Source organism: Phasianus colchicus, chromosome Z (genome assembly GCF_987193195.1).
Source record: "Phasianus colchicus chromosome Z, bPhaCol1.hap1.1, whole genome shotgun sequence".
Lineage (NCBI taxonomy): Eukaryota > Metazoa > Chordata > Aves > Galliformes > Phasianidae > Phasianus > Phasianus colchicus.
The window spans coordinates 30,822,218-30,846,690 of NC_143476.1; the positions used below are offsets into that span (position 1 = coordinate 30,822,218).

Here is a 24,473-nt window from a genome sequence, read left to right on the forward strand (position 1 = left end):
ACAGTTTCTAGATATGCTTCTACACACCAAGAGAGCCAGTGATGTTTACGTTTCTAAGCTATGCTTTGTTTCCAAAATACAAGAGGCCTCAGTGTGAGCATCTCTGCACATTCTCACACTCACATTCTGAGAGATGCTACCCATGGGAATCTTACATGGAAAATGGGTCTACAGGGCTTAAAGTACTGCTCTGAGTGATTTCAGGGGAGATTAACAGTGGGGAGGAAGCGCTCAGTCACTCTTCCCTCCCAGTTTAATATGGACGTAACTCTGAATGTCACTGGTGTGCTTCTGCAGGCAGAATACACATTCCTCATGCCTTCTACAATATTTCCTGCAGACACAAGAAGAAAACTCTTATTTCTGAGAGGCTTCTGCCTCCAGCAGAGTTTGAAGTCTCACTGATTAATCTTATTTCTCATTTGATACAAATGGTCACAGCCTTTGGACTGTAGCTGAGAAAATACTTTATTCTGCAAGTGCTCTTATGTCAAAGGCAGCTTATGCACAGGTTCATTCCTCAGCTGCTTGGAACTGAGGAGGTGGAGGAGGAAAAAGAGGCACCTGCTTATGTGGGCCTTTTGTCTGAAGAGCAGTATTTGCATAAGAGCTGCAACATAAACTCATTTGATAAATCCATTTTTTATCATCTAAGTGGTCTTATTTTCAAAGATCCAATACAACAGCATTTGCTGCAGTCTAAGTAAGATGTTCTTGTATTTAGATGCTCAATATCAAAATCTTAACTAAGAAAGCAGCAAAAGCATTTTGCCTAGATTTATGTAAACACAAACAAATACAGTATTCATATACGCATATTCACATATACTACATGCACATACATTTTTACATTTACATACACAAACACATTTTGTGTATATATACATATGTGTATGTATTAGATGTTTTCCTATATCTACTCATCTAGCTAGTTATCTAGCAAACAAACTGTTTGTGAATATCTGCAAGGACAGGCGCAGAGTTGCTTTTAACACCTGTGAAGAACAGTTAAAAGGTTATTGCATAAGAGGCTGCATAAATCCTAACAAAATATTTTTAACTGGCTAATGTTATTTTCCAGGATGTCATTAAATGACAGACTCAAATTTACCCAATTACCAAATTTACCACATTAGCAACAGAGTTAATGAAGCCTGCTTTCTTCTGTATTTGTGTCTTGAACATGGATTTGTTCATGTATGAATAAGACAGGAGGGCCAGTTGACGTTTCACTTGTCTTTAGTGTGCTTCTCCACATGGATTTTATTAGGGTAAGTTCACACTGAAGTGCTACTCTTGGTGGCAGTACTGAGGGTCTCATCTTTACACTGGCTTCATACTTTCATGGATACTGTAAAAACTTCATCTTTCAAATTGGTTTGGTTGGAAGCTGGCCAAGAAGCTGTACAGTATGGAGGTTAAATGACAGTGAGACATTGTCAGCCACTTGCTCACGTGTATAGAGCAATCATCAGTAGTTCAATTCTGTAGGATAACCAGCTTGAGCATTTAAGAAAGAGAAACGCATAGCTTCCAATACACCCGAGTTTCCCTGTGCTCCATAAAACTTCAGGATGTTAGAAAAATTATTTCAGATGTGATACAGGCATACCAGAAAGAATGTAATTTATTTTTGCGAATATTTTTCATTCAGTTCAATTTGATTATTCCCTTTTAATGTAAGAGAACTGAAAGGGCTTGTTTGAAAATGACAATATATGAACAATTAGAGTTGGTTTAATCAGACAAAAAGAAAGGCCTGTGCATTAATGTCAAATGTCAAGCATAAAAGATGGACAAGAATGAAGGGGAAGGTACAGCAAATCACGAACAGGAAAAGAAGGTAATATCTGAAACACGAGTGGGTGCTGTGGGGGCGGACAGACCATGGTGATGTCCCTGAGCAACAGGCTGTGACATCACCGGGTGACGATTGTGACAGCTGTGCCCTCACTGCTCATAGTGGGGTGCCGGCAGAGCCTGGCTCAGTCTGGCTCGTTCCTGGACCGTGCTGAGCAGCTCTGCGAGGCTTGGAGGTCGAGCAAGGTTTTCGCTGTGCTGTGCTGGGTCGTGCCTGGGGCTGTTTGCAGCATCTCAGTGCCTGACCCCGCAGTATCGCTCCTGTTTCCCCGGCCCTGCCTAGTGCAGGCAGCTGGGACCCTACTGAGTGCACCCGCAGCAGCGGAGGTGAGTGGTGCGGGGACACCTGGGTCCCTCAGGGCAGCCGTGGGGAGCCTGGCCCCGTGCCAGCGGGGAGCACAAGACGGCCCAACAACGGGCTTGGGGGGGCTTTCTGCAGAGGACTCGCACACCCTGGGACAGCGAGTGACTGTGACCTCCCTTCCTCTTGCAGGGCGAGACACCACCGCCGCAGCTGCTTTGAAGGAGAACAACTCGTCATCCTCGGTTCTCCCAGTGCCTGCAGCGAGAAGATCATGGCTGCAGAAGAGGCATGGATGTGTCCCGTCTGCCGCGAGGTGCGGCAGGACGTGGCCCAAGCTATTCCATGCAATCACAGTTTCTGCCTTGGCTGCATCCAGCGGTGGGCGAGGCTGAGGGACAGCTGCCCGCTGTGCAGGACGGCCATGGAGACCATCCGGGTCTCCGTGCGGGGAGACAACCAGTACGTGGATTGCGTCGTCTCCCCGCCCGCAGTGCCGGTGCCCGTCGGCTTCGGCACCACCACTGCCACCGGTCCCGACAGCGACGAGGACCTTCTTCCCCCCCTTCCACCACTGTCCCCTGAGCCCATGGCGGCGGAGCCGGAGAGAGTGGGCGGCCTCCTGCTGGAGGAGTGGGCGGCACTTTTCAGGGTCCGACGAAACGTCCTCAACCCGGTGCTGCCCTGGCTGGAGCAGGAACTGCGCCGCAACGGGGAGCTGCGATGGTGGAAGATCGACTGGGTCAAGAGCATGATCCTGGCATTCCTCTGCCAGGTGGGGCCGGACAGGGACGTCCTGGTGGACTGCACAGAGCACGCCCTGGGACCCATCACCGCACCGCTCATCGACGCCCTCATCACAACCATCGAGAGCCGGTGCGGCCAGGAGGCCCGGAGGCTGCTGGGCCTCGAAGACCCCGGCGCTGCCCAGGAGCACGAGGACGGCCCCGCGGCCCCGTCCGGTCCCGGCACCGCTCCGCAGGGGACCGTCGAGCCCAGCGCCGTGCCCTCCGGCAGCTCCGCGGGTCCCGACGCAGAGGAGCTCCCCGGCACGTCCAGCGGGGCCCTCGGCACAGGTCCCGGCCAGGAGCCGGCTCCCGAGGCAGCCGGTCCCTCTGCCCAGCGCCGCAGCCGCGGCCCCTCCGCTCGCGGCCGGGGCAGGAAGCGCTCGGCTGGGGGGCGCCGGCGCCCCACCAAGAGGAGGGCCGGCAGCGCCCAGCGCGATCCTCCGCCCTGCAAGAGGCGGCGCCCCCGGCCCCTCTAGCGGGGTCACGCATTTCCAATAAAAGATTAGAACGCACAAGCACGAGTTGTTCGCAGTGTCTGTTCTTTCCAGACCGTTCCCCCTTCACACACACCCCGCAAACCGCTGCCCTGACGGGGCGGAGCGTCGTCGCGTCTCGCTCGTCCAATTCAGCGCCGCGTCGCCTCGCGCGCGTGCGTCGTATGGCCGCAGACGTCCCGCCTCACGCAGAGCGGCGCTACGGCGCATGCGCGAAAGCGGCACACGCGCACCCCCCGGGCCGTCCGTGCCGGTGCCCGTGCCGCTGTGGCGGTGCTCTGCGCCGCGCTGGGAGCCCTCGCCGCGCCTGCCGGTCTGGGAGCCGGCGGCTGGGCGGCACCGCGGCTCGCCGGGCGCCTCATCCCGCCTTCTCCGTCTCTGCGTTCGGCGGGAGCCGGACGCGAAGCGCGGGGCCGTGTCTGCGGCTCGGCCTCTAGTCTCCGTTAGCACTTTCGCTCAGGCGTTTCTTCGGGCAGCCCGGCGGGGCCTGGCGCCGGCGGGGCCGTTGCGTGACCTCGGCCGTCTGCAGCCGGCGCGGGGCCTGGCGGGGCGCTGGGCCGCCGCGGCGGAGCGGAGCGGGGCCGGGCCGGGCGGAGCGGGGCCGGGCGGCGGATTTATGCGCTGCGAGAGGGGTCGGGGCGGGCGGCTGGAGCGGCGGGCGGCGCCGGCTGGAGCAGCATGGTGAGCGGGGCGGCGGGTCGCGGCGCAGGGGGCAGGGCGGGACTTCGTGTTAGCTGGGGTTTGCCTGCAGACTTCTACCGAACGCTTCCGTCGGTTGTAATGCTCCTTCTTTTTCAGTGCCCCGGGGTTGGACGGGGCTGTGCTGTGTGTGCGGGGCGGCACGCTGGAATGCTAGGCTGATTGAAAAACCGGGCTGCGTTTTCTAACTATTAGTGCAGGCGTTGCACGTGGGATAATAGACGGGAAATGAGCTTCGATGGACAGCAGGAGAGCAAAGCCTGGTTGGCGTAGTTAGTGTAGTGCTACAGGCAGCCTGGGTGTCAGTGGATTGAATTGCAGAGGTGTGAGTGTTGGGTGAGTGCATCTATAAAGCTGGGGTGGGCCCTGCACTTGGCCTTAATTACAGTACGAAATACCTGAGTTATCTGAGTTGAGGGGTCTCCTTTCAAGATACCTATTCTGCATATGGTTGGGCACCACAATGATATATGGTTTTTGGTATAAACATATATTCTGTATGTTCTGTTGGTGCATATTGTTATAAATGTCAGTACATCATTTTAGCTATGGACAGCATTTGTCCAAGTGCCGCAGATCTTGCTTAGTGTCTCCACTTTGAAGTTGTGCTTTGGGCGAAATCAGATACTTAACTCATCTAATACTGAAATATTTAACAAACTGGTTCTAATTATCTGTTCCTTGATTATGTACATCTTGCAACCTGAAAGGAGCTGTGCTGTTTTCTTTCCCACTTCCTCCTTTTCTTTTTTTCATTTTTTTTCCCCCCCACTTTTCCTTTGAGGGTAGAATATTGACTCTAAAATTCTTGTAATATTCCTCTTATTCTGTTGTCCCACCATTCCATTTCAAGCTAGTTTGGGAAGTTGTAAAGAATTATTTGGTTTTCCTTTCAACGTGGCCCTTATTTGAATACCATTAGAATCACAGAATTGCTCAGGTTGCAAAAGACCTTAAAGATCATCAAGTCCAGTCACAACCAAACGAAACTACCGTAACTCTAACAACCCTCCACTAAATCATGTCCCTGAGCACCACATCCAAATGGTTTTTAAACACATTTGGGAATGGTGACTCTCCCTGGAGAGCCTATTCCAGTGCTTACCAAACCTTTCCGTAAAGAGGGTTTTCCTGACCCCTCCTGGCACAACTTGAGGCATTTCCCTCATCCTGTCACCAGTGAGAAGAGACAAATCCTGCTTTCGCTGCAATCACCTTTCAGGTGTTTGAAGAGAGCAGTAAGGTTTTCCTTCAGCCTCCTCTTCCCTAGACTAAAAAGCCCCAGTTCCTTCGGTCTCTCCAAGGGCATGTTCTCCAAGCCCTTGTCCCCTTCTTTGGGCCTGCTCCAGCACCTCAGTGACCGTTACTGAGGTGCCCAAAACTGAACACAGTACTCAAGGTGAGGCCTCACCAGTGCCGAGTACAGGAGCAGGATGACTTCCCTAGACCACACCATTCCTGATACAAGCCAGGATGCCATTGGCTTTCTTGGCCAACTGGGTACACTGCTGGTTCATATTCAGCTGACTGTCCATCAGTCCACCAAGGTCCATCAGGCAGCTTTCCAGTCACTCCTCCCCAAGTCTGTAGGGTTGCCTGGGGTTGTTGTGACTGAAACACAGGACCCGACACTTGGCCCTATTGAAACTCATACAGTTAACTTTGGTCCATCAATCCAGTCCATCCAGGTCCCTCTGTAGTGCCTTTCTCCCCTCAGGCAGATCAGCACTCCCTCCCAACTTGGTGTCATCTGCGGACTTACTAAGGGTGCAATCCCCTCATCAGGATTGTTACTAAAGATGTTAAATAGAAGCAGCCCCAGTACCAAGCCCTGGGGGACACCACTTGTGACCAGCCACAAACTGGATTTCACTCCATTGACCACAACTCTTTGGGCCCTGCCATCCAGCCAGTGTTTCACCCAGTGGAGTGTACACCCATCCAAATGGTGGGCAGCCAGCCTCTCCAGGATGTTGTGGGGGACAGTGTCAAAGGCTTTACTGAAGTCCAGGTAGACCACATTAACTGCCTTACCTTCATCTACTAAGCTGGTCACCTTGTCAAAGAATGAAATCCTGTTTGTCAAGCAGGATCTTACCATTCATAAACCCATATTTATTGGGCCTGATCCCTGGTTGACCTTTAATAGATGGATGATGGCTCTTTAGATTATCTGCTTCATAATCTTTCCTGGCACTGATGTGAGACTGATAGGTCTGTAGCTACCAGGATTATCTTTCCAGCCCTTTTTGAAGATGGGCGTCATTTGCCAGTCTCCAGTCTGCTGGGAAATCCCGGTTAGCCAGGACTGTCAAAGGATGATGGAGAGTGGCTTGGCAACCACGTCCACCAGCTCCCTCAGCACTCTACGGTGCAGTCCATTAAATGCTTCCTATAAGCTTGAGAAATCATTTCCACTTTCCCTTAATAGTTGCTGGTTGTATCGACAAATGTTATGGAATCATAAGTAAGGATGCTACGTCACTTGAAAATATAGTCTTTGATAGTCTATCTGTAGACTGTGTGGAAGTTGCATTCTCCAGTTCTGCTTCAGTGGCAAAATGAAGTGTACAACGGTTTCTTTTGTATCAATAGGCTCACAAACTGTTGTCACAACAACTGACTGGCTGTACAACCCTTAGCTGTGGCTATCAGGGCTGATCTTTCTACCTGTAATGTTCATTATGTTCACAATTCTGTGCAAGCATTTTAATTCTGCCATAGTGTTTGGGCTGTACTGCAGAGGCACTAGATGTTTTCCACTTCTTGTTCCTGGAATGATTCTTGCAATGGCAAAGCCTTCTATAAAATTAGGATGAGAGCTTCCACAGTTTATGTGTCAATTAGGTGAATATAGTTATGGTAGATCTTAAAAATCTTTTAACATAATCTTGTACCTTCTTTTTCTCCGTTGTAGATCAGTTCTCTGAACTGGTTTTGCCTGTAATTTAATACTGCATTGAATATGTACTGATTTTCTGCCCAAGGCGCGTTCTCTATTGATTACTTCAGTAGTAATGATAATTCTGTGACTTCAAAAATGGTTTGGTTCCAGTCATGAGACTTCTACAACAATAGTTTGATATTCCTAATGATCCTTAATTTGTAATTGTGATGTTTAGGGAGCATTCTTGTTTCTTGTTTCATGGAGAATAAAATGATGTTGGCTGACAAGACTGTAGTTTGATTTTTAAATGACGTACCTTGATTCAAAGGGAGTCATGCAGCTTCTGACTCCTGTCCACCAGTCTATGACCCTCCTTTGAACATGGGGAAAGCACTGGCCAAGACAGAAGAGGTACATGGAGGTGAGCAGTTGGTGGTCCTGAATTCCTTGTGTATTCTTCATGCCACTTGATGCATCATTTGTTCTGTAAAACAAACTTGTTTTTACAAGAATTGTCACTTCAGAAATAAGTAACTGTCATTATATTTCTGAACATGAAGCTGTGTTCTTCTGTCTGTTCTCTCAAGCATGTCGTTGTTTGGCTGGTGTGCTATTCCAACTAATCCCAGTGTATGCAACTGCTGGCTTCAAATCATGGCCTTCATCCTGCAACTGGGGGGAGAGGGGAAGAGTAGGAGGGTAGTTTGTGGTTGTTATAGATATTGTTACAGACTAAGTAGTTTTGAAGCCTTGAGTAAATCTAGGTATTGAGTATTAGTAGCATATATGTATGTGATAGAGCAAGGAAAAAAACAGTCAGCAGGAGAATAACCTTGGGCAAGGTCAAAATGTGGGGCCTGAAGAGTTGTCTTTGATAAAACAATTAACCTTGATTATTCTTGCTTTGCATGTTCTGTAAATATAAAAATATACTCTAGGAAGAAGTACTTTTAACAGTGTTCATATTTTCTGTTAATATTATGAGGTAGCTATGTTTGTGTTATGAGCACACATCATTTGTAGATAAGAGTATGGAAGCTTTATCATACTTATTTTTACTTTTTGTTCTCTTGTTTATCAGTAGCAGTGTCTCTAATTATGTAGTGCTAGAGCTATAGACTGTGAAGGCTGAAATGTAGGTTGCACTTTGTTCAAACTTACCATAGTGCCTTTTGGGCCTGTCATTTTTAAAGATTTTTAACAGTGTGTCTGTCTTATCCTTTAATGTAACTGCAAACAGTTCCATTGTAGACTGCTTAGGAATTCTTTATTATGTTTTATTGAAAGCTCTCTTATAAAATATGTTCTCTGTAGCACAAACAGAAGTAATGATGCCATAAGTACTTCAAGGTCCTGGAACTGAGCAATCAAGATATTGAAAGACCTCTGACCAAAGATCTTCCTCTGTAATGAAAACACAAGTCTGCAACTTATTAGGCATTATAGTCACTGTGGTTGTTCTGTCTTGCTTGAGGCATTGACCATGGGGTTACTAGCCAGCCCCTGTTTTGAAGAGAAAGTGATTTAACTGTCTTTTACAGTCTTCTTACCTTGGGGCTGAGGGATTTTCAGTTGTTCACAAATTGACAGCAGTGTCTCTCTGATCTGTAAGGTTCTGACTTCTGTCTCTAATGTTTGTTTAGTCTGTCACTTGCCCAGCACAGAAGCATCTTCCCGCAGAACATCCTGCGTTCCAGTTTGAGCTCATTGTTTCTTGCAGAAGATTTTGTCTTGTAAAAGAGCTTCGTCCTTTGATGTCTTCCCCTTTAAACAAGTTATATTCTGTTAAGTAGGGATAGATTTTTAAATTCTGAATCATGTCTGCTAATTTAGAGTTTGTCAAGTAAAACAGAAGATATTGGTTGGAACCAGTACCTAATCTGCCTTTGTGTTCTTGAAATGAGTATCTAAACTAATATTAGTGGTAATGGGAAGACTTAAAAGTGTGTGGGAGCTTTGATTTAGGTAGAACCTGAATTGGAATAATCCCTCTGTTTTGTGGTTTTCTGTGGGGAAAAGCAGTTCTGTAATTAAAGATAGCTTGGGATGGTATATATTTCTTCCAGAGTGTATTCATATAAGTAGTGCATAAATGTATACAGGTAAGTGTTAGCAAAATGTTGTGTTTTCCACATAGTATGTTATTAGAGGAAATATCACAATCTGTGCTATTACTTGCTCCTTGCAAAAAAAGTTATTGCAGTAATCCCTGGTTTTGCTGAAGGGAAGTTCAGTCAGTTCTTTTGAGTTGTATCAAAGAATTGATGGCAGCAATTTAAGGAGCACTGGAGAGACTTTGATCACAGAATGGTTTTGGTTGGAAGGGACCTTAAAGTCTACCCAGTTCTAATCTCCTGCTGTGGGCAGGGCTGCTCCCTCCCAGCTCAGGCTGCTCAGGGCCCCATCCATCCTGGCCCTGAGCACATCCAGGGGTGGGTTACCCACAGCTTCTGTAGGCAGCTGTGCCAGGTCCTCACTGCCCTCTGAAGAAAAATTCCCTTAATATTTAGTGTAAATCTCCCCTCTTTTAGTTTAAAATCAGCCTCCCTTATCCTTGTGCTATTAGATAAAGTACAAATTTGTTCTTCCTTCTATTTATAAGTTCCAGGCCAAAACAGCTGAAGAAAACCCAAATATGTTATTTCAAGTTGTAAAGATGTAACAAGTACTTAATTGATAAATGTAACAAGTATTTCAGTTGATAATTGAAACCTCATTATGAGAAGTCTGGTAACATTCATTTTCAGTGATTACAAATGGAAAATGGTAGTTTATGCTATCTTTATATTTTTAAATCATGTTCCATTAAAGATGGTACTGGGCATCAGCCATTACATTTGATTGGACTGCAATTTTTTGTGAAAGCAGAATTGACAGCACAATTTCTAATATATTTAAAAAAAAAAGTTGTTGGAAGGGAGAAAAGATAATCAGTGTATCTTATATATTGTATTATTGTGCACCTTCCCTTCACCATCTATGCCATTGGTGCAGTAAGGAGCAAATGCTCTGTATTAACAGGAGGCTTAAATTTCAAGAGATAGATGTTGTAAATGGTGAAGTCTGGTGGATTTGGAGGGTGTCAGGTATTAAATCACGTTGAAGAGAAAGAGACCACAAACAGCAAGATTGTGATGAGTGATTTAATTGTACAGTGGAGTATCTTGTGGAGTGCCATATTAGCATGTGGCATCCCAACCTATTGAGTTAAGGCACTGTTAGAAGCTGGCAGGGTGCTGATGCTGCTGACCTTGTGATGCCTTTTTCTTTGGTAAAGGATGCAGTGGGTTATTGCAGGTTCCAGGGAATTTCCTGAACACTGATACCACATGAGGTTTTTACCTTCTAGATTAAAAAATAAAAAAATGTTATCCCAGCTACATGAAGGTGTTTTTAAAATATGGGAACAAACAGAAAGTTACTTCAGCAGATTTTAAAGCACATACTGACTTGTTAACTTATTCCTCTACAGGGTGTGATAGGCGTACAGTTGGTGGTTACCATGGTAATGGCTAGTGTCATACAGAAGATCATACCTCACTATTCTCTTGCTCGTTGGCTTCTCTGTAGTGGCAGGTAAGATAAGAAACTGTTGATACACGGTGTGTGAATGTGGTAAAGCAACTACGCACTGCAGTAGAACATTACTAATTTGATTTGTCTTGAAAAGTAATTAATCTACTTGCTATTCTTGAACTTTACTCAGCTTTACTGAACTTTACTAGTGAGACCTGACTTGCAGGTTCAAGGTATTTAGGTGTAAAAGAATAGACTTGTTGCTGTTAATTGTGTTAAAGCTAGCTGTTTTCCAGCTCTTACCTTACTAAACGTACAAGCTGTAATTTAATATTGAAAAGCTAAAGTAAATTCTGTTGAGAATCAAAGGACTTCTTTCTCAGTATTTATGACAGTTGTACTGATTATCCTTGCATAAACAAAGCGCTTAGGTATTTATTAAAAAATGTGTTTTTTGAGAACTTTGTAGAACACGATTACTATAAATTTAATAATTTATAAATATAGTGCTTCATAATGATAGCTTAAACAGATATAAAGTGTTGCAAGAGGAGCATTCCCTGTGTGACAGTATCCATTATAAATAAAAACAGCAGCTGGTTTGAATGTGATTAAGTATCTTATATATTAGAAGAAACAGAGATGCTTTGTTTTTTCTACTGGGAAGAAAAACACTTTGAATGATTAGGAGGTAGTATGATGTCTTTTGGAACTGTTAAAATTTGGAGAACACTGCAACTGCTCCTTGATTTCTGAAAGAGTTTCCTTAAATGATAGTATATTCCAAAGTAGTCTTAACTAATCTTGTATAGTTTTCCACTGCTTTTTTTCTCCTCAATATCTTGGAATGCCCTTTTTTTTTTTTTTTTCCTTCTTAGTTTTTCCTTTTCAATTTCTAAATGATTGCCAATGAAAAATGTCACTAATGTGATATTTAAAACACAAATAAATGTGTGTTAAGTATCACAATAATGGTGGTGAGGTGGAAGACAGAGTAATCAATGTGCAGATGATGCAAATGGGAATCATACTCCTAGCTGTTTTGAGAAGTTTCATTGTTGACCAAACTTACAGGGTATTGACAACCTCTTTTTTTTTCCCTAAAAACAATATTATACCGTAGATGAGCTCTAGAAAATTTTCAGTGAATATGAAACTTTATATCTTCATTGTTTATAGTGTGTTACTCTCGTAGTGTTGTATCAGTTACATTTCAAATGACATAGTCTGCTTTTTATATTGTATTTAAACATTTGTTTTAATGTCTGTTTTAGAACTTTTTTTTTTTTTTTTTTTTTAAGGATTGCACAATATTATGCCTGTGTCCTTCATTTGTATGGCATTTTCAGTCTCTGTATTCGTATTCTAAGGCAAATGTTGTGCTAGTGAAAGATTTGCTGTTCAAATATGTTTTTGGCCACCCTTTCTTGTTTTTAATCTTTGCACAGGTTTTAATCTTTGTACAGATAAGTACATAAAGCAGAATTTCTGCGCTAGCGCTTTGGAATTCTGCTCCCACTGAGGTCAGTGGGTGTCTCATTGCCTTTCATGTTAGTAACCTTGAAAATCTCATTGTTGCTTTTCAGCATGCTATTTATAAGGTAACTATTCTAGTGTGTTGTAATTTCAGTCGTTATGAATAATACTGAATACTATAACTTTGTAAAGAGCTGTGAACACTTCGCTGTTTCAGAAATAAAAGCAAGTCAGGAGCTTTACTAAAACAAGAATCTGAATTTTATGTCAGAAAGAAAACATTTTTTTCATAGTTTATCTGATTAGCATATATAAACCTACTTTCCTAAGTTGTCCATTTGCAAAGTGTTTTCTTAGATGGATTTCTGTAAGCAGAATGGTGGAGTGTGTTCTATACACACAGTCAAGTCCAGCTTTCCTAGGAAAAGTTACTAGATCTTTGTCCTTTCCTGTCAATATATTATTTTCAACTAGATTGTGATCACCAAAGCTGGTTTAAGTTATTTGACCTAAATGTTTTTCTTTGGAAGAGTTGGGAGACTTTTCTAAAGAAGTAATCTGAAATATCTTTAGGGGGTAGTCCTTGCTAAAGGGGAGAGGAGGTAAACATTTTATGAGGAAAATTCAGAACCTTCAAATGACCAGCTGGTTTCAAGATGTCCATATGTGTACATTCAAAGTACATTAAAATGGAATATAGACATTTCAAAATTTAAAACAGTTGTTAGAATAGACAGACAGAAGTTGTTTTTTTCATTTGTAGAGTAGATGGTTATCTTTAACTGCCGAAACACAATTTGGGGGGTTGGACTCGATGATCTCTGGAGGTCCCTTCCAACCCCTACGATTCTGTGATTCTGTGATACTTATTTGAAAAGGAATACAAACCTTTTCAGGACTTGATCAGAATATGAACATTCGTATTTATTGAAGTCAGTGAATTGGCAGCCAAAGTATCTACCCAGGCCTTTGCATTTTTAACTAGTAAGTCTGTCTCTACCAAAATGTTGCTTTTCTCAGCCTCTCTTGTCCTGTTTCCAAGCCAGTTCTGGAGAAAAGTGATGTTCTGTTCTACAGTCATTAAAGGCAATCATTCAAATTAACTGGGGCATGTTTGTACTGGTAAACTCTATCAAAGCTACAGAGTAATCAGTTGTGGAATCTCAGTTTTAAGCAAATGCAAACTTTTTTTTCCCCAACTTCTAACTTAATGAAAATGTGTTCACTTTTTTTTGTTTGTTTCTGAGATTTTAAATTGAAGACCTGTAAGCTTTTTTAAATTAAAAAAAAAAAACAAAGCAAACACCAAAGCAACACCTTTTTGTATACTGTTACTTCTACTTGTAATTTTGAATCACTTGCAATGCTTTTTGCAGTGTAATGAACACCAAGTTGTGGTTTAAGTATTCTTGTTTTGTGTTAGCATACTAAACAAAACCAGAATTTTGTCTGTAGCATCAGCTGATGTACATTTGGATTCTACTTAATGAGATTTTTCCAACTTGAGTAATAATAATAGTTATGGATACCATTGCTCTCTCTTGCTAATTTCCTTGTATTAAACTATATCATAAATCAGTAGCCTTCTCAAGAAAAATACTCGTACGTTAAAACTGATAAATCTTCCAGGTATGTTTCTATGCATAGTAGACTTCTCTGCCTTAACATTTTAGCAGAAGAATCAGAGTGACAGCCATCCAAAATCTGAAGGGCACCTTACTTTTACTGTACACAAGACTGTGCTTGAGCTACTAAGGTTTTTGCTTAGAAATTTGAATAAAATTACTGAGCCTAAGCCATCTTTTTTTCCCACTTCAGAGTTTCCTTGCCACCACTTGCCTTTTAAGCAAATGAATAAATGGATGGTGCATTTGTGTGTGAAAGTGGAAAATTGTACAGTTTACATGTAAATTAGTGAATTTTGGTTTTTTAAATAACTCTTGTGCGAATCCATAACTGAGATAGTAGAATATGCAAATATTTTTGTAGGCAGCAGCTTCATATTTTAATGTTTACCTGTCTGTCCTTTTGTAAGCTGCTGTCCTTTTCCTAGTAAGTGTTGAGATATCACTGGGATGATGTTGCTTAGGGCAGAAATACAGATATTATGATCTTGGCTGTTTAAGAAAAAAGTTGGGTAATAGTTGCTTGCTTTGAGAAGTGAAGGGCATGTTGTGAAGGGGTAGCTGTAAAACTTTCTAATGGTATCTGGTAAGTAACTTGTGCTGAAGAGAAGTGAAGGTCAGATGTTGTTTTTCAGTCCAAGCAGGGTATTTTGTTTAGATGTTGCAAATGACTGCTATTTTAGTATACATATAGATCTGTGTTGATATATACTTAAGTTTTGTTTGTTGTTTTTTTTTTTTTAATCATTCTATATTGCTAGTGCTGATGATGTGTTACTTGCAATTTTCTTTTCCTTTAGTTTACGATGGTATCAACATCCTACTGAAGAAGAACTACGGATTCTTGCAGGGAAACAAAGAGGGAAAAGCAAGAAAGATAGGTAAGTACTTGTTTTAAGCTTCTTTCTCCCACCTCTTTTTTTTTTTTTTGTATGATCTGTATAACAGCTTTGGCCAACTTCTGTCTTCTGTGATTCTAAAACTGCTTGTTGCGTATGACTGCAATACTTGTGTTATCACAGGTCTGTACTGAACTGTGTTCTTTTGTTTTACTAGAGATTGAACATTTCCAAATTGTGCAGCAGTGAATGATTCCCAGTTCTTAAATGTTGTTTGTGAAATTGCTAATTTGGTTACAGGGATTTTTTTAATCAATCTACTCATGTCATGGAGTCTGAGGAAAGCAAATCTTCTGTAGGTTGAAGCTCCTCATTTTTAGGCAAGATTTGAATGTACTTTAGTGTAGGATTGTTGATCTGAACCATTACTCTCTTACACAGCTGTGATAAAAGTAGATATGCTCCTAGAATTTATTAAGTAATTTACTTCCAGTGGAAGTATTACTCCCCTTGCACGAAGCACTGGTGTAGAACTTTATTGTGATTATTGTGAAAAGTTCAGTTCACTCATGTTCAAGGAAAATAAGGTCAGACTTGAATAGGTGAACAGAAGGGCTACTAGGATCATACAGGAAACAGCATGTCTTACAAGAGCCATCTGGAACAGATTGACTTGTTTAACCTAGCAGAAAGAAAACAGGGAATGATGAGATAGCAGTCCATCAACTTCATCTGGAAACAAGATTCTCACATTCAATCATGAAGGTCTCCAGCAGTCTTACCAGAAGTAGAACTGCACCAAGAGCCAAGACTGATGATGAGGTGGTGGAGCTTGCTGTGGTAATTAAAAGATAAATTTAAAAAGATCGGAATTGGCTGGGCTTAAAATAAACAGCAAAATGCACTCTTTCTTTTTGATTTCCTCTAGTCCTTTTTGTTTAACTCTGATATGAAATACTGTCATACAATTCCTAACATCTGTTTTAATCTACGTATAGTCTATTCTTCATGCTTTTTTTTTTTTTTTTTTGAGTTTTTAAGTTACTCAAGAAACATATTTGTTGTGTTTTGGATAAAGATTTCAGTTATTCCCTTAACATAAGTATCTTTCAATATACATATTTGTCACAATATTCTTAAAATCAGACATTGATTATCTAACAACATTCTTGTTTTCCTTCAACTTATTAAAAGAACTGTGAATAGCATTACATTTTATGTGTTCATCTAATCAGTATTATCTGTTCGTAAAATAACTGGTATGACAGAACTAAATGTTTAAGTCCATAAATAGGAGCCTTATACAAAATAATTTTACTTTGCTAATGTCTTTTCTTAGTGTTGCCAATCTTCTGCTTTCCAAAGCACGTGTTCACTTTCATCAGAGCAATTGCATATTCACTGATGAGTAGAAACGTGGCATGTTAATTTGTACTGATAACTAAGCTTTAACTTTGCAATCTTTGGAAAATGTACTGTGAAAAGTAGCAGGAAGCTGTATCTCAAGGCACATAAATACAAATCACTTTTCAACTATTAAAGTGCTACATTTAAGGCTTCAAATGTGATGCAATGTTTTTGTGTCTATGCAAATTTTGTTGGTGTCACTGAATTATTATCAGATTGATATAATACATTAATACGTAACAAAGAAAATAGAGTTATAATAGCTGTAGGCAGTTGTTTGTAGTAAGGTATTATTAGCAAGTCCTCATTTAGACATGGACACATTTTTGAGAGAGGTGCTTTAGATTTTTGTCCTCATTTTTCAATTTGCCCATTAAAATTCTTGTGCTTTGAGTGATAGTAAGAACCAGTATCACATGAAAAAATAATACTTATTGACTCTTTCTGGTTGTATTCTCAGCTTACATCTTAACTAAGAGGACCTTACTCTTTAAAAACATGTTCATAGTAGAATAAACTTCTTTTTAATGCTCATGTCCCAGTAGGTCTTATTTCTTTGGAAAATCCACTTCTTCTCTGATTTCAGAGGTGCTGTTTTGAAATCTGGCAAAGTACACTGTTTTATTGTAGTCCTCTAAGGGGTTTTGAGCTTGTAGTACAGCTTATTTTCACAGAATCACAGAATTGTAGGGGCTGGAAGGGACCTCCACAGATCAAGTTCAACCCCACCCTCAAAGCAGACAACCGGTAGCAGGCTGCACAGGTTGGGTGCATACCAAGGTGGGCTTGAACATCTTCTGAGAAGGAGAGTCCACAACTTCTGTGGGCAGCCTGTTCCAGTGTTCTGTCAGCCTCACTGTGAAGGTCCTACGCATATTGGTGCAGAACTTCCTGTGCTCCAGTTTTTGGTCCTTTCCTCTTGTCCTGTCCCCACAGAGCACTGAAAAACGGTTGGCCATATCTCTGACTCCCATGCTTAAGATATTTATAAACATTAATCAGATCTCCTCTGAGTCTTCTTTTCTCAAGCCTGAACAGATCCAGTTTGCTCAGCCTTTCCTCATAGGGGAGATGCTCCAGGCCCTTTATCATCTTTGTGGCCCTCCACTGCACTCTCTCCAGGAGATCCTTGTCATTTTTCTACAGGGGGGCCCAGAACTGGATACAGTACTCCAGATGACGCCTGATCAGGGCAGAGTAGAAGGGGAGGATCACCTCCCTTGACCTGCTGGCCACACTCCTTTTAATGCACCCCAGGAAGAGATTTTGAAGATGATGGTGTTAATATAGTTTCAGAGCTCCAGGAAAAAAAAAAAAAAAACAGCTCTTGTTGCTCTAGCTAGTTTTCTTGATCTTTATCTCTTTGCTGTGGAAAAAAAAAAACAAAACAACACATTATTCAAAACTGTTATTTGTAACCAGAAATTTGAGAAGCATAAAAAAGCTTCAAATTATATATTACATTTTTGTTTATACTGTATTTGGAAGATAATTCAGTGGAACTAGAAAGGGGGAATGATGATGGCTAAAAGTAAGGCTTCTGTGCAGAGATAAAGGTATGTATGCAGTGGGCACAGTGTGGGTAGGGAGTAAAGTATGTTGTACAAGGAGATGCTGAATGAAGTTAGTAGGGCAGTTATCAGGGTTTTTTAATGTGGACAAACATTGTGAAATTAGTTGCCCTAAGACACTGCGCAGGTCAACAAATTTCAGAGTGTTTCAGAAAGGGATTGAATAAATTCATGTAAAAAAAAAAAAAAGATATTTCAGAAGATGTAATACCTGGCTTAGATTATCCCCAGATTGCTTAATTCTAGAAGCCAAAAAGGATCTAGCAATGTGACAATCAGTCTTTGTTTGTCTTAGTCTTTCCCTTCATATAAGAAACTTTCCGCCTGTGCACACATGATAGGAGCACATTAATCTTTCTGCAGGTCTTCTTAAAGCCTCTGTGTATCTGTTGTGCTCTGCAGGAATGGCTAAAACCAGAAACCTGGTTTTTGAACCCTGTCTCAACATCAGACTATGCATAGTTTTGTCTATTTCCTCCAAAAGAGCATGATGTATTTATTATTTCTTTTCAAGGTCTACTGTATCTCTAGGATTGCTATTAATACAGTGATAATTGTTTTTACTTTTTTCACAAGCAGAATATGAATTGAAATAGGTCAAAGCCATTTTTGCAGCCATCCTTTTAAATTAGAGAACTGCCTTACAGTTCTTTTATTGATGGCTGATAGGATACATCTTTCAAGGATCTAGGTTAATCTAGCTTAGGCAACAAACTTAAAAGCCTAATGCTATTTTGGGAAATCTGATTTTTTGGGGGAGTGGGTTTGGAACCTTGCCTAGACTTCAATTGGAAAGCGTCACTTCAGCTTCAATTGTCTTCAGGATATTTGTTTGGCAGGACAGATATATTCTTCTCTATAGTGGTACTCATAACTGAACTGTTGGGGCTGGGGTTACTTATTATATCATTACAGATTCCTGTCTGTCTAACAGTGGGATGGAGTAAACAGGACCCACCAGCTCCTGTCTTAATGTATGATTAGGATACAGCATAGAAGCTACTTAGACCAATGTGCATAACCATCACAGTGTATTAGAATGTTACAAGATAAACCCAGTAGTTATTGGTATGCTTTGTTGTTTCTTAACTCTTTATAAAGTTGAATTATTGCTTTTAGCAAACTAGATAGAAGTGTTTGCATTTAAGGGAAAAGCAGTCTGAACTATTCTTAAATTTGAAATGGTGTTATACATGCAAAGAAAAAGTTGATTTTGTGGAATCTGTGTTTATTTTATTAATCTGCGTATGTATTTTTTGTTACAGAAAATATAATGGTCACATTGAAAACAAACCTTTAACCATTCCAAAAGATATTGATCTTCATCTGGAAACGAAGTCTGTGACTGAAAGGGACACTATTGGTAAGAAGAAGGATGCTGACAGTGATGTAGTATATCAAGTATATCCTGGTATTTTCTATCAAGTATTTATTTGCAGTAAATGCTGGAACATATTTTTTATCAACAACTGATATAAAGAGTGTTAAATGAGATTGCAAAAATTGATGCAGCCAGGCATCCAAAGCAGTATGAGACAACACGGAAAGGATCACATCACAGTCTATTTAAACAGAGATCATAGTTTTGTATGAGAAAATGGTAACTGACTGATGTTGAAACATATGCTTTCTGCTGGCCTAAAATATGAAATATACTATTGCATTGAAACCTAGACCTACATAGACGAAACTGACTTAGGTGCCAAAAATGACAGTGCAGAAATAAGCAGTGTTAAATGTTTTGAAAGTTGCTTGTTTTTTAAAATAATAATTTTTTATTCCCTAATGCTAACCAATTTCCTTTATGTATGTAACCTTAAGACTTTTCTATCACGTATGCTGTATATTTCCTTGTTTACATTTTCATATGCAGGTGCTGTATACAGAAGCATAAGTGTCTTCCTGAGTGTTTATAGATATGAATGTGGCCGAAAACTGAACTGGTTTTGAAGAACTATGCATATAAGCATGTCTAACAAAATTATTTAACAAAATCTAACAAAATTATTATTTCAAAATAAGTATAGGACTTGGAAATATGAATTTAATATGAATTTAACCAATATCCTGTGTTTGTCGTCAGCTATCTCATAGTCAGCTGCATAGTGTTTTGTGGCCTTTTAACTCTCATGATCTGGGTAAGGTGTTTAGGAGGAACAGGCTGGGCTTTATTATCATGAATTGTTTTTCACATTTCCCAAGAGCTCCCTCTTTGTAAATAACCCAGCCTGCCAGTATGGATCCCAGAATTTTTAGGTGGAGTCAATGGTTTATTGCTGTGCAAAAGACGTTAATGATGTTGAGCAAACTCCGAATAGCTTAGATTTTTTTTTTAGGAGAATATATAAATATATATTATTTATATAAAGTGATAGCCAGTAACCTTTTAATCTTGAACTCTTACTTAGAACAGTGACTAAAGGAAAGAGCCATTTTCTATTGTGATATTGATATATAAACTAGTTATGATTTTTGAGTTAATTAGATCAATGTGTAAAAGCTGAGATGCTAAATAAAATCTGGTAGCCTTATAAGGTTGCTTAGTACCACCCCAGAATATTCACAGAGGTGAAGAGAGAAGTACAGATTAAAAGGAGAGGCTGTTGAATAGAAAAAAGTGTGCCATTTTTGTTGTTGATGCTCTTAACTTCAATTATCTGGTTATGTCTAGATCAGTTACTTGAAAACAACTTTTAATTGTTACTGTGTTCTGGATATGATATGTATATATCATAGCTGTAACGTTTGCAAACTCGTGTTTTTCAGCATTACATTACTTTCCTGAATATCAGTGGTTGGTGGATTTCACTGTTGCAGCTACAGTTGTGTATGTGGTGACCGAAGTGTATTACAGCATTGTGAAGCCCTCGCAAGAAATGAATATCAGCGTAGTGTGGTGTCTACTTGTCTTGGCTTTTGCAGTGTATCCTTTTCTGTTTTCTTATATCATTCTACCAATTCCATCATCCTGTGTTTCATAAAAAAACTCTCTATTGCTGTTTTAGAGAATACATAAATATTTACCATTTGGAAAAAGAATTGTAGCTAGCATCATTTTCAGGTAATGTATATGCTGTAGCATGCTTCTTTGTATGTGCTGATATAAATACCATATAAACATTTATACCAAACCATTTATAGAAAAAATACAGCTCTGTGAATATAGAATTAATGTAGTGTGTAGCTGTTCTGAGCTAATATTTGCCCAACCTGACAGTCAAACATTGCTGTCCATACAGATTGTAATTTTTGAAGAAGCGTGCAATTTACTGCCTGGCTTTTCTGTTATGTTTAGCCTCATACTTCCTGAACTAAGTAATACAATAATGTAAATCATCATTGTTGCAAAGTTGCATGCATGAATTCATAACTTCAGAATTCAAAACATTATTATTTCTCTTAGATTCAGGCAAAATAAAATGTATAGACAGTTCTAGGAGCTAAAATGGTACTGTGTTTTCAGTGGTCTGTGAAAAGCAACATTCTCTTCTGGAAATAAAAGAAACAATATTTTAGGAAACAAGCAATACTGAACCATAAGAAGAAGCAGCTGTTCTGTTTGCATTTGGAGAGAAGACAGTGAATGGTTTCACTATAATTAATAATTAATTTCCACATACCAGTCGTAGAGTTTGGAGAGGAAAGTTGGTTTTTATAGATAGGAGGTGTGATGAAGCAAAATAATCGAATAAGGTCTTCAAGGAGTGTAGATTATGGAGAGAGGAACTGGAAAATAAAACTGTGCAATTCCTTTGGTACCGCAACAACTGACAAACAGATCAAGTGCTTATTTAGATATAACACACACATATTTGAAACTTACTCCTTTGTGCCTTTATGGTAAGGACAAATTGCTTTTCTGACTAGCCTGAAGTGTAAGTGAAATGCATAATTTTCCTGGTCATGAGTATTAACTTGTTAAGTGACAGAGCTGATGAAGTTAAGGAAAGAAATGGATGGCAGTAACTTGCTTCCAGACCAGGATTTTTTTTTTATTGACTTGTATTTGTCAGATCCATGGACTAAAAAGGTGTTTTCTGATCTGCTGCACAGACAGGAAAATCAGCATCTAGCTCCTGTGCACCTTTTAATGATGTTATAGCTATGTAGCTAGGCACCCTTTTTTTATATTATTATTTGGTTAGGCAAAGTCAGGAATCTTGGCAGAGAGAATAAGAAATTATTAAGAAATAATTGATGAAACCAACTCTTTTGACTCCCATAATGAGAAGGAGAATAAGATTAATGAATTTATGAGAAAAAAAACCAACTTCATACACTGTTCAGTTTATTGGTGGCAGTGCCCTATTTGCTTCCTCTTTTTAGACCTTGGGCATAACCAGCTTAAATAATTTTACTGTGATTGTGAATTATATATTGGCATAGATTTCATAGGAAAGACGACTGCAATGTTCCATTCTTAGAGTGGTGTTTCAAGGCAGTCCTAATTACTGCTTTCATTTAGTCATCAATTCAGAGCAAAACCAATTGTAGAAATTTAAAAATATCATTACATGACAGTGCAAGTTTTCTGTCTCAGTAGTATGAACATACAAGTAATTATTAAGGTCTTTTTCTGATTGCTTCTTTCTGACCTCCTGTTTTTATATAAATTGAGCCTAAACTACCATTTTTCGCTTTGTCCTATTCTGCTTCAAGCATTTGAGGTCTCACTGCATACTGGGGAGGAGGATATAACAGAGTGAGTGTTCCCTGCATGTTAGAAGTACATTGGTTGTATTTTCTCACCAACCTTCCTACATGGCAGAAAGAGAAGAATGGCAGAAGGGAAATTTTTGTATGCTTGTAGAATTGATAAGAGAAAGAGCAGTTAATTTGTGGTTTCTCAAAACACTGGCATGAAGCACATTTCACACGCTAAATATCTTCAAATACATTATCAAATCCCATAATTATATGTCAGATTTCAAATATAAGTTCTTCTTTGGAGATGGACAGTTGATTCTTGTCCATTGTTGGAAGCGCATAATTTTTGTGTGATAGAATCTTTGGTACTAGGTGAAAACTAATTTGGTGCACATATTGACATGATATGTAAAAGTACTTTGACTTTTGAAATTGTAAGATCAGATAGGATAGTATTTAAAAGCAAACAACCATAAGCTAGAAGCTAAATTTTATTTAGCTTAGTAACTTACTAACTTACTAACTTTATTTAACTAGTAACTTACTGGTTAATTTCATGTTTTAATATTTTTGCATGTGCGTGGGTATGTATTAGCTAAAGAACCAATATTCTTCTGAGTTTTTTTTTAATAGTATACTTTGGAGATCATAGAATCACAGAATCATAGGAGCTTAGCTGCAAAGGGGGAAGGGGACAAAACAGGCCTCACAAGAGATGAGCCTAGGGGAAAATGATGCTTAAGCTGGGGGTGAGGCAGACGATTTGACTGAAGTGCATCTGTACCAATGCACGCAGCATGAGCAACAAGCAGGAAGAGTTGGAAGTGATCGTGAGTCAGGCTAATTATACTTTGGAGATAATTGTTAAGGTTTTCTAATAGCTTGAAGGAGTTAGAAAAAGTGAAAGACAAGTTAAAATTTAAGATTCATAAGACTTCTTAAAACAAGCAGGGGAAGAATGGCCTTCTATGTAGGACCAAACCTTCAGAAACAAATCCCAGGAAACAAGAAACTTGTATACAAGAGTGCCCTTTTGTTTTGAATGTGTTGTCAAACAGCGAGGCCTAAATTTAAGGGTTTTAATTTCTTGAGAAAAAAATTCTATCTTTTGGATAGTTTTAGAGATATGGAATCCTACGCAAAGGAATGTGTAATTTGTCATCTGGTAGAAGGTCATTCTTTAGTTGTACAAAGGAAATGTTCTAGTTAGGACTATTCTTGTGCCACTTTGTACAACTTGTATTTGCTGGGTTTTGGGGTTTTTGTTTGCTTGTTTGTTATTTTTCACATAATATTAAACAGACCTTACTTTTGAGGGAGGCTTCTCTGCAGAGTAGATAATTTCATAGAAATCCTGGTAAAATCACTGCTCCTTATTATTATACAGAGCTTGGCTTTATTTGACTGTATGGTTCCTGCACTGATGGAATGAAGCATTGTGACCATTTGCCCAGTCTGAGAGGTTAGGTGGTGATACAGAAGTCTGCAGTACTGAGCACCACATTCTAAGCTTGTTATATTAGAGCTGACACTTACATAAACATATTAATGTGATTTATTCCTAGCTATACAGTTGGGTTGAAGGGTGTTTATGCAATGAGTGATAAATTGTGGTACTGATGAAACAATCTGTGTGATTTCTGGAGAAAACTTCTGTGTTCTTTTGTTATGATATCAAGTCTCAGTGCTGCTGAAACTCTTCTAAAATCTACAAAACTATTTAGTCATTCAGTATATCAGGCCAGCAATTATTCATCATGACTTAAGTATTGGAATAATGTGGTTGATTTCAAATGAGAACATGGGTGCAAAAGGATGTCAGTAGTTAAGTGGGGTGCTCCTGTTATGTTGGTCCACAGTGTCACAGGCAGATGTTGGTGGTATGACAGCAGAGACTGAACATTAGTACCAGTATCCCTTTACGTGTTACTGTGTGACAAAGGGCATCAGAGGGGCAGTCTGACAAATGATGTCTGACATGAAATTGCTTATGAAGAAGTGATGTGTCAGTGAATTACTTCCTACAGAACAAATGGCGATCACTGATGACTGCGGAATGTTTATGGAGATGGAAGAGTGGATGTGAGCATAGTGAGGGGTGGATAGTATGTTTTAGCAGTGGTGACAGCCACAATCGTCACTTCTGCTGGTGCAGATTGTACTGACCATAGCATGCAGGCTGTTTCTTTGTGGGTGAAGATACATAACTAATGGTAGTGACTTTATTGATAAATACTGTTTTGTAGCTGAGAATATGCTCTATCAAATACTAGAATTGTGCTCTTTTCATAGAATCCTAGAATCATTAGAATTGGAAGAGACATTTAAAGGTCATCTAGTCCAACTCCCCTGCAATTAGTGGG

The 24,473-nt window shown here is 40.2% G+C and overlaps 2 protein-coding genes across 2 annotated transcripts in view; both read left to right on the forward strand.

Annotated features, from left to right (window-relative positions):
• Window positions 1–2,098: 2,098 nt before the first annotated feature.
• Window positions 2,099–3,425, forward strand: LOC116242285 (uncharacterized). Its single transcript, XM_031613014.2, has 2 exons — window positions 2,099–2,187; window positions 2,354–3,425. Exon 2 carries the CDS (start codon window positions 2,436–2,438, stop codon window positions 3,423–3,425), a length of 990 nt encoding a protein of 329 aa, XP_031468874.2. The 5' UTR covers window positions 2,099–2,187; window positions 2,354–2,435.
• A 613-nt stretch (window positions 3,426–4,038) lies between these two features.
• TMEM161B (transmembrane protein 161B) overlaps window positions 4,039–24,473 on the forward strand; it is a 44,468-nt gene continuing 24,033 nt past the window's right edge. Inside the window, exons 1-5 of the mRNA XM_031612398.2 lie at window positions 4,039–4,124; window positions 10,502–10,605; window positions 14,447–14,527; window positions 18,729–18,826; window positions 20,230–20,386. Coding sequence (XP_031468258.1) covers window positions 4,122–4,124; window positions 10,502–10,605; window positions 14,447–14,527; window positions 18,729–18,826; window positions 20,230–20,386 — 443 coding nt within the window. The 5' untranslated portion in view covers window positions 4,039–4,121. The remainder of the gene's footprint in view (window positions 4,125–10,501; window positions 10,606–14,446; window positions 14,528–18,728; window positions 18,827–20,229; window positions 20,387–24,473) is intronic.

What these genes read in the sequence shown, in the direction of transcription:
- LOC116242285 (XM_031613014.2), top strand. Translation starts at nt 2,436, where the DNA reads ATGGCTGCAGAAGAGGCATGGATGTGTCCCGTCTGCCGCGAGGTGCGG.